The sequence below is a fragment of the Gymnodraco acuticeps genome, unplaced genomic scaffold (genome assembly GCF_902827175.1).
Source record: "Gymnodraco acuticeps unplaced genomic scaffold, fGymAcu1.1, whole genome shotgun sequence".
Lineage (NCBI taxonomy): Eukaryota > Metazoa > Chordata > Actinopteri > Perciformes > Bathydraconidae > Gymnodraco > Gymnodraco acuticeps.
The window spans coordinates 1,861,009-1,871,108 of record NW_022989755.1 but is presented as its reverse complement, the minus strand read 5'-3'; the positions used below and the strand labels follow the sequence as shown (position 1 = coordinate 1,871,108).

The window sequence follows — 10,100 nt, the reverse complement described above, 5'->3', positions numbered from 1 at the left end:
ACAAGAAGGAAAGTCCCTTTGACTGTGCTTCTAACAATTAATGTCGATACTGAGGCTATGGTGAGGGGTTAAAGGTAGGTAGAAATCAGTGACGTGCGGTGAGGTTCACGGCTGGTGAGGCACTGTCAGATTTACAAATATTATATTTTGACCTTAATCGAAATATTCGGTTATTTTCAAAAGCTTTTTTAGTCTGATGCTTCGATTCATTTTAAACAGACTGTTCAACAAAAGGATACCCAACATCTAAATATTGGATTGTTCTTTCTTAGTAAGATCCCATGTTCATTACAATTGTGGTCTTACCTTGACTTGAAGATGAAGTCCATGCTATCCTTCTGGACAACAATCTCTATTACTTTTTTGTAAAAGTCCTCCTTATCTTCTTCTAGTTTCAAAAGTCTAGTTTGTTGTCTACCGTCTCTGCGTAGAATAACAGTAGCAACAAGAACCTGTGGGCTCACTTGCGCCCCCTTCAGTGCGGCAGAGGTTATGGCTGCCTCTCCTGGTGCTTTTTTCATTGCCGTTGTATGATGAGACCAGCGGGCCTAAATATCATATATACGTGAAATAAGTTATTTAGAGACTATGGATGGCGAGGATAAATGTAATAAAGGGATCTACAAACATTACATTGGTGACATACAGTGAGATGGTGCAGGCATGCGCTTAGTGCCCGCTTTCCAGCCAGTTTCTGTGGGGTGACGCATTCTGAGGTGAGGCAGAGCTCATCTGTGCCTCACCTCACCCCAGAGTAACTGGCTTGAGCGCGCTCACAAAATTAGTGCCCGCGTTAAATTAGTGCCCGCGCTCCAGCCAGTTACTGTGGGTTTACGAGAGGCAGAGCTCGTCCCTGCCTCTCTTCTCATCGCTACCCGTAGTTGTAGCGGAGCTCGGCAAATTTGCTGATTTTGACTATAAAAAGCGATTGGAATCATACATAAATCCCACTTACAACACAGATCAGTGGAGACATTTTATTATTATTACTATTTCGTTTGTCTTTAGTTGTTTTTCCGTTACATTGGAGTATGACAGGTGAGGCTCTGCCTCCCCTGCCTCCCCTGACCGCACGTCGCTGGTAGAAATGACTTAAGAGTCACAGCTGAAAAAAGATTCAGAAGCACTGGTTCAATGACTGTCAGATCTCAGTTTAAAAAATGAATAATTTCAAACCAGCTCATTGGAAAAGCAGTTGTGCAGGTGATCAATGCCAAAAAGCATGATTGTTGGTTTAAGTCATTCTTTATTCTGAGAGAGCACACAGCTAAGTGTCTTAACTGTCAACACATGCAAATCAAGGAGAAGCAATGCCCCGATACATTTCTTTATTTGTAACATTCACAACATCTTTATAATATTTTAATACATATCCAATATAAAATACAAAATGTTTGGTGATATATCAAAAAATATTGTAATATTCCAATAAATATTAACTTGTCTACAAGCCTCATCCACCACCAAAGTATTACAGTCAAACTTAAAAGAGGTGCAAGTCAAAATGAGTCTTGTTCTTAAAATGTCTTTTCATACAGTGTTGAGTCATGGTAAACTCCATACATTCACAATACAATTTAAAACTATGTAGTATAAAAAGCAGATCAACTTGGTGGTGGTGGCCTGGGTGGGACTGATCTGGGGACTCCGGGGCCCTGTATGGGAGCTGGGGTATTTGCAGTGGCAGAGCTTGAGGCGTCATTCCAATAATCCAGTTCTCCGTACCTAAAACTAACAAGTTATGTGACAATTCTGTTAGACCGGTTATACAGGCATTCCTTTGAATAAAAAGCTCTAATAGCCACCTGTGTATGAAGGTAATATTGACATAAAAATGTTCTTACCCAGAAATTGGAAGTGAGGTTTCTGGTGGTTGTCCAGGCTGGAATTAGAAGAACAAATTACTTAAAATCTGCATTTCTGAAACCAAAACATTCACCTCTTTTGTTTCTGAGATTTGTTTCCTTTTCTGGATCAAGTCTGCAGTAACCACGGTCATCGTTTGTTTACTTTTACAGCATGACCCATCTTTTCAAAATTCTTCAATCTAATTACACAACACAAAAATAGAACTGTATGTTTTTTTATTTGAGATATAAATGATAAATAGATTTTAATGAAGGAATAGATTTTCATGACAATGTACATTTCCACAAATTCGAATTCGAATCTCAAATTCTAATTCCTCAAGCCTGGTGTAGATGAGTCTTTCTATTACATGATTTCATCAGCATTCTTTTTATATATGTGTAGAAGTTAAATTCAGAAGCCCAAAGAGGAGTTTGTTCCAATTAAAAGTATATTTTTATCCCATATAATAATCATCAACTCTCTATAAATTTTTCACAAAAAAGTATATACATTTAGACATCTGCTTATTTTGATAAATGTACCTCTTTTCTATTTGCACACATTTTCAACTGTTGAATTAACAATGCACTGCTTTCCCTACAGTGATGATGATCAAGAAAAATAACAAATATTTACCCCCACAGGAGGAGCTTGTACTTGAGGCTGTGTCGCGGCACTTGTGGGAACATTTCCGTTTGCTTGCCCATTTCCACTTTGAGCATCACGTGATCTAAGAAAGCGAAACATTTATGAGAAGCACAAATATATTCAGCAATATATAAACCTTTGCAACTGTAGACTTTAAAATATCCATCTTTATGTGAGCTGATGTTTACTTTTTGCCTCTATTAAGACACCGGTCCAGGGAGTCCCTCCTGAAGAAGTAGAGCAGCACCAGAACCAGAAGAACCAGAAGAGGAACGACCAACAGGAAGAAGATCAACAGGCCGTCTCGGAGGGAGTGGTCTGAGGCGGGAAAGGTGAAAAACAATTAGAACAGTGTATTTAGTTACACCAAATAGTCAACATGTATTCCTATCAGATAACATCAGCTATTTTTCGTCTTCGCAGGATATTTCCCCCCCCCTCCCCAAACATGACACTACAAGAATATGATAGACACCACTTATATTAATACCTAAGAGTAGAGGCAGGGTGCAAAAAGAACAGCTTAGATGTATCATTTATATCTAAGGACAGTATAACAGCTTAAATATCTGACTCTCTGTAGTTCATTATTAGCATCACAGCATGAGAAGTGATGACATTGAATGAACACTGTCTTATTTCTAATGACAGATAATGATGAAATTTCAATATTATTTAAATGTTCCAAAACCAAAACAAACTCAAATCTGAGCGACATGACAACACACGTAATAAGGAACCACAGAGTCATGCAGGCAGAAGACAGAATGATTAATATATGAGTAATATGAAGCCTTTTAAAGGACTATACTGTATTAGATTACTGTGTATCAGGTGATGATTTAAATAACTTAAAGATGACTTCCAAATGTTGCCCCAATTTTGAATGTGGCATTTAAGTAAAGACATTTTAAAACATTAGGAGTTCAACAAAAGTGGAGATGGGTGAATATTTGCCTCAATACAGGTAGTTAAATACATAAAAAGGTGCATGAAAAGGAATATTTCATGATTTATTACCTTCCTAAAAGAAAAAAGGTAAAAATATCAGATATCTACAGTACATCAGAAAGAAAAGCAGTATACATTGGAAATAAGTTAAGAGGGAACTTGACAAAAGCTATTGGGGCTGCTGAATTTAAGGGTCTGTCAAATTGATTTAAAACTTGATGGTGGCCTGGGTGCCGCAACAACCTTTGTCACCTTGGACTTTGAGGCAAGAGTGAGGGACTGAGGGAAGTTGTTGTGAGAATGACCAGAGTTAACTGGGGACAGGTTAGGTGAACTGCATAGTGCCTTTGAATTTGTGTGTACAGACTGATGATATACACTCACCTATCTGAGCAGGACCGCTATCTATGCTGCCACCTCGCCCGGATCTGTCACATTTAGGCGGGGCCCACCCATTTTTACAGTGGCAGTGTCCTTGGTCATTACACACCTGGAGAACACGATATAACAGCCGAGTCAGACCTGTTATTATGGGCGTGGAATTTGTTTTTATAAAAATGCTGCCTCACCCCTCGGCCGTTGCAGGTGGTCTGGGCATCACAGTCCAAGTCGGGCCTCAGATTAGAGGCATTTTGACACTTAAAGTCCATGCAGGTCTGAGAGAGAATACTAATTATAATGTATTGGTGTAACAAAATGAATCACTTGGCGTCATTGTGTCCACTCCCACATTACTGTTCTGTACTGGAACAAGTATAATCACATTTGTTCCTGGTCACAATCCTACCTTGGCGTGAACACTTACCTTTCCTTCCTCACAAGGGCTGCCAGAGTTGACGTAGGCCGGATCTAGCACATCAGTGCCGAGGTTGAAGTCGGCATTAATACACTTTGATCTGTTAATGTCCTCAATACTGACTGTGGCACCAAAAGGGATGGTGCTGAGGTCCACGTTGACACACTGCAACTTTCCACACATGGAATTTCTGCAGAGCAGGTTAAAAAAAACAGTCATTAAAGTTATACAATTGAATTCCGTGATCTTTATGCTGTATGTATCCATAGTGAATTCATATCATTCAATTATAAAAAATCTTGTACTTACGCTAAACTACATTTAGCGTTGTTTCCACAGTTCCCAAATCTATCTCCCCTCATATTAATAGTCTTAAAACAAATATCGTCTGCCTTTGTTGCTGGATCTGCCAAAAAGAGAAAACATATCCATGATCATACACAAACCTGATATTTTCTAGAGACTAAATGAAACAGTCTTCATATAAAGCATTATTGAATATACCTGGCGCAAAGAGATGTTTGCACTGGAAATCATACGTCTGGCATCGGCCTTCAAAGCAGTACGCTGAAGCTCCACTGTATTCACAGGGCAGGCTGTCCATGAGATAGAAGTCCTCTGGGCAGTGCGCATTCTTGCCATCACAGTATTCAGAAAGATCACAGGTGTTAACAGACCCTCTGCATGGCGTTCCAGCAACTCTGGTCTAAAACAAATCCAATCACATACAGCAATATGAAAGACACACCTTTCTTTCTTTTAAAAGTGCAAAGAATGTTTTGTCCGAGGAACTGTTAATTGCCTATTTTCCTTAAAGTCTTAAGCTAAATAACTCCTCAAGTCCAACTGAATGCTGACCTGACAGTTGTCACAGCAGAGCCCTTGAGCACAGGCAGCCCCCGAGTTGAGTTTGCAGGTGACAGGATTACAGCATTTATTGTCACATTCCTGTATGATATGGAAACGGAGAGAACTTTGGTCACCACCACATTTAAAGTTTAAAATCGTACTAAAATATGTATTTTAATGAGGTTGTTACATAACGTGTATTTATAATCTGTAAAGCTGACACTAGAAATGTGTTAGTGTTACATGTTAAAGATATTAATCTGTACATAAAATGATTTGTAACTTTTTGTGTGTGTGTGAGAATCTTTAGCAGCAGGACTTTACCTCTGCTATGCCACAGTCACATTCTTCTCCTTTGTCCAGCCGGCCATTGCCACACACAGCGACACCGACCACATCTGATGGGGAGGGCTGGTTTTTCAGACACGTTCCGCCTCCACGAAGGATCAGCTTCTCAAAGTCTTCTCCACTGCAGCTGCTGAACATCGGGGAACCACTATAGATAGGTTGGAAGGATAAACCATTAATGTACAAATCCAATTGGACAGGCCTCACAATACAATACAGCTTTATTTATAAAGCACTTTAAAACCTCCAGGCCAAAGTGATGTACAGTCAAATAAACAAAAACATACAAAAAAAATCACAGCACAATTCACACACCATAAAACAAGTACAAGTAAAACAATAGCAATTTAAAAGCAACAATCTAAAAGATGTCACGTTCTTAAACAATTTTGAACATTGAGCAAAGGCATTTTTTTGTTTCATTCTTTGTAATTATTTGCATGACGTAGCATTTTGGGAGCGTATACTAAAACACAAACAACTACAGATTTGTATTTCACTCAAGTCAAGAGCCACCAAAGTCCCAAATGTGGTAAAAAAATATAAATCTTCCATGGACATTGAGGGCTTTGTACTAAAACATGTCAGCATAAAGTGTGCATATTGTGAAATCATATTAGGCTTCATAATCTGCATCCTTTAAAGTACATTAAAAAGGTCTTACATTTGCTTCTTATACTCCATTATATAGAAGGATCAAGTTCTGTACAGTAAAAACATAGACCTTATACATTTAACCTAATAGAAAACATAAAGACAGCCATCTGCTAGTTTTCACACCACAAAAAACACTTCTTAATTTAAGGGTAGATAAACTGTCTGTGTAAAGCACTCAGATTACACCATATTATTTCAACTACTTGTTGTTTAATTTCATGTCAAGGAGTTAATAAATATTTTGTGAGAGTTGTGTTACCCAGTACCGGCCCCCATGATGCAGCCTTTTCCATCGCAGGAGCAGCCCGCTCTGTCGTGGTTCATGCCCAGGTTATGGCCCATCTCATGAGCCACCACAGCGGAGGCAGCAGGCACATTGTCGTTATTGAACTGAGAAAGCAACCAGTGTAAAACAAAGTAAAATAAATATGAGAGTTTTTTAGGTCAGAGTGTAGGGAAACATTTCAGGTTATTCAATTAAGTTATCTATTGTTGAATCAAGATATTGTAGATCTTGCATTAGGGAATCTTTCAAAAGTGTAAACTTCATGAATTGGATATTATTTGGAATAGTTCAATAAAGAGAAAAAGAAAGCACCAGATGTAAAAACAAATGTATTCTATTTGTTGTTAATCAGGAAGTAAATATAATTAATATTTCAACATTTTAAATGGCATAACGCTAAATGTCATTCTTAAAAGTAAATTCTCATTTAAGTGGCATTCAAAATAGTTGAATAATAATCCCTCCTTCTAGTGTGATTTTTAAGAATATTTAAACACTGTAAGGCATCAAAATGCAAAACTTTTTAAGGTATTCAATCAGCCAAATAAAGTTGCCTTGTCATTGTGTTTAGCAAGACTGTTCAAGTCTAACCTGTTTGACTCCTTTGTTATTTAGAGCTGCACTTAAAGAACCTCCCATGAATAATACAGAAGGTGTCTGTTTCTGTATAAAAGCTCATGCAGCCAAAGCCCCCGGGTGTCAGCTGGTGTTAGAAGTTAAAAGGGAGTTGAACTAACCACGTTGATTCCTCCAGAAGTTGCTGTGGAGCAGACTGTGCCCACGAAGGCCATACCCACTACGTTTCCATATGTTTTGGACCTACCACTGAAGGGGACCAAGAGATAGATCACACACTTTACTCTTCATGTAATATGCTGTCATCATATAAGTAAAAAAAAAACAGAAAACACATGTCACTTACATAATAAGCTGTCCAATGTCATGCCTGATCTTTGGTAATAGTGTTGTCTTCCTCCACTTGACAAACCTTCCCAACACATCTCCTGCAGAGCCTGTCTCCACGTCAAAGGGATTAGTGTCCTTAAAAATCTCCAGGCCCACCAGCACCACACGGATATTCAGCTTCTTGTAATACTAGATTAAAACAAACATTACAAATATAAAGCATAGCACAACCCTAGAACTTATTCAATAATTAAGCGTTCTTTCTTTTGCAAACAACTTGAAATCTCACCCCATCCAGTAGATTAGCCATTTCCACCATTTCCTCTCGCACCGCTGTATCGTTTTTCTTCTTATAAATATACTGTAAATACAAATATGAAAGATAATTATTGTAGATAATATTCTGGTCTTATTATCTGCAGCATTGGAAAAGCACAGCGACAAAGTCATACAAGTCACTTACATAAAAGTGAAGACAAAATAAAACACTCACCCTGAGATTATCGACAACTAGCACAAGCTCCACGTAACTGGTTTGAGGTAAATTGCGCTTCCTCTGTTTAAACAACAAACATTCAAGAAGGTAAAGCACACATTTAGACCCACTTTCAATTTCAAGTCCTGTTTACACTTTAGATCTAAGTTCAGGTGAACTTGTAGAGCATCCTAACCCGCAGCAGTGAAGTGAGCGATTGGCCAGGCTCAAAGGGTTCATGGCTTTGCGTGGATGAAGCCTCACTGACGACCCCACAAGTGGTGGGCTCGACCTGAGAGTCATCCAGCAGGTACAGAATGTGCTCATTGGTTGTCGACTGTGGCACAGGTTCAACCCCATAGGTCTCATTTCCAAGGATGATCACACCCCTACAGAGAAATATAGATTAAGTGCACAGTAGACACAACAGTAGATACACATCTCACTCTGTGTCGGAGCCGGATTGTGGCAATGCATTTCAAAACGTAGTATTACCTGGAAAATTAACTTACTTTGGAAAAGAGAGACTCGGATAGATTTGATTAAATTGGACTGATTCAAACAAATCACCCAAATACACTTCCACATAATCAAAGTAAAAGTCGGAAAAGAGACATGTACAAATTATTGAGGTCCAAAAGGTCAATAACAGTTTATTTATTGCTATCGATCAATAATTTGGAAAATAAATAACATAATTATTATATGTTTTCACTGAAAGACAATCAATGTCAAATCAGAGCCCTTTCTCTATCTCAAAGTAGGAACTAAAAACAGCAAGAGGGATTTTCCAACCTGAGGCCAGAGCATGTGCTGAGCGCTACCAACGAATCCTCATATCCCTCCACCTCTCCGTGGTAATAGCAGTGTACCTGGGAAAGAAAAGAAAAACATGGTTCAAGAATTGAAGTTCAAACAAGGAAACCAGAATGAGCAAGTGTCAACTTACATTCTGTTTTGGATAGGATGATTCAGGGTTACCAGTTGCATCACGTGAAAATTGAACAAAGTTTGGGTGTAAAAAGTCTCTGACAAGAGGAGGAAGAAAATACACAAGATACTTAATCAGAAGCATAACAAGGTCTAAGGTTACTTTACTGTCTCCAATGGGCGACATTTGTCTTGGAGAAAGAAAATGGCTGCATCAGGAGCAGACAACTCAACAAACGATACATAAAATAAAAATGCATTATGCAAACATCAGCCTTGAACAACCAGACCACAAACATCTGAAAAACATACACACTTTAGTAAAGAATGTGTTAGTGGTGAGAGTATAGACCCATCATCTTCTCTGTTGTCCTAACCAGACCTGATCAAATTTGAGGTTGCTTGTGAGAACACTCAAATATTTCAATTTTGTTTGCACATTTCACAACAAATTGTTGAGTTTAGGAGACAATCGTGCAGCCGAAACAAATCTCTATGCATACCTGTTCTTTTTTAGATGAAGGAGGTGCTTCCTGTTGTTAATGTTAAGTGCATATGCTATTGCCTCATCTCCATTTTTCTGAAATGGGAAAGAACAAGGAAGTATTCTTGTAGTTGTCATATCAAACTACTTTAATGTTTAGTTGATATAATGAATCAGGGTTGTTTACCTACCTCTTGTGACTGTTTTGGTTTGCTGATGCTCCTTGTCAATCTTTGAATCACTTGAGGATGTACAATGGAGTACTTGGAAAGCCCATCGAATTTGTCTGGAAGAAAGATGCATAGATGAAAAACTGTAAATACTGTGAGAGTGGTTAAGTCAGGATATTTCTTCTCAGGACACATTGCACCGATACTATAATTAAACCACATTCAAAAAACAATTAATTGTGAAATAGTAGTAGGCCTACTGTGTTTTTAGGTTTCTTCATGTCGATTCAAAACAGAAAAACAGCTAAGCATACACAATGAAACTCTTCTGTAGACTACAAACAAGTTCAATGGTAAAACAACCGCATAAAAACCATCCAACCATCGTTGTCTCGGTTTACAAAAGAAGAAAAACACGCTCTATTTCTGCTCCATCGAAGGACTAAAGCTGTATCTTACCTTTGTTTTCAATCCTCGAAACGTAAGACAGCAAGACAACAGCGAACAAAGAGTATTTGCTGTCCATGATTCTGGTTAAAGTGTCCAGATTATTTCCCCATTAGGTCTGCGCTATCATGTCTACTACTAATGTAGGCAAGTGTGTGCCTTTGCTTCCTTCTGTTGGTCAGGTGCGTCATGTGGGTGTGGCTAAGGACAGGTGAGCTCCACGGATTCAGAAACCAAATGGAAAGCTGGTTGTAGCTTAATATCTCAGAATTTTGCAAATAGTTGCGCTTTACAATGCTGTA

General features: G+C 38.5%; 1 protein-coding gene across 1 annotated transcript; it reads right to left on the bottom strand.

Annotated features, from left to right (window-relative positions):
* Window positions 1-1,226: 1,226 nt before the first annotated feature.
* Window positions 1,227-9,979, bottom strand: zgc:174164 (uncharacterized protein LOC570656 homolog). The gene is made up of 22 exons (XM_034212300.1): window positions 9,811-9,979; window positions 9,373-9,467; window positions 9,201-9,277; window positions 8,717-8,795; window positions 8,563-8,639; window positions 7,964-8,156; window positions 7,786-7,848; window positions 7,582-7,653; window positions 7,309-7,481; window positions 7,124-7,211; window positions 6,360-6,490; window positions 5,420-5,591; window positions 5,105-5,194; window positions 4,751-4,952; window positions 4,556-4,652; window positions 4,256-4,436; window positions 4,020-4,106; window positions 3,835-3,940; window positions 2,688-2,817; window positions 2,488-2,581; window positions 1,845-1,882; window positions 1,227-1,731 (listed from the first exon to the last, which is right to left on the bottom strand). Exons 1-22 carry the CDS (start codon window positions 9,875-9,877, stop codon window positions 1,605-1,607), a joined length of 2,439 nt encoding a protein of 812 aa, XP_034068191.1. The 5' UTR covers window positions 9,878-9,979; the 3' UTR covers window positions 1,227-1,604.
* Window positions 9,980-10,100: the final 121 nt, after the last annotated feature.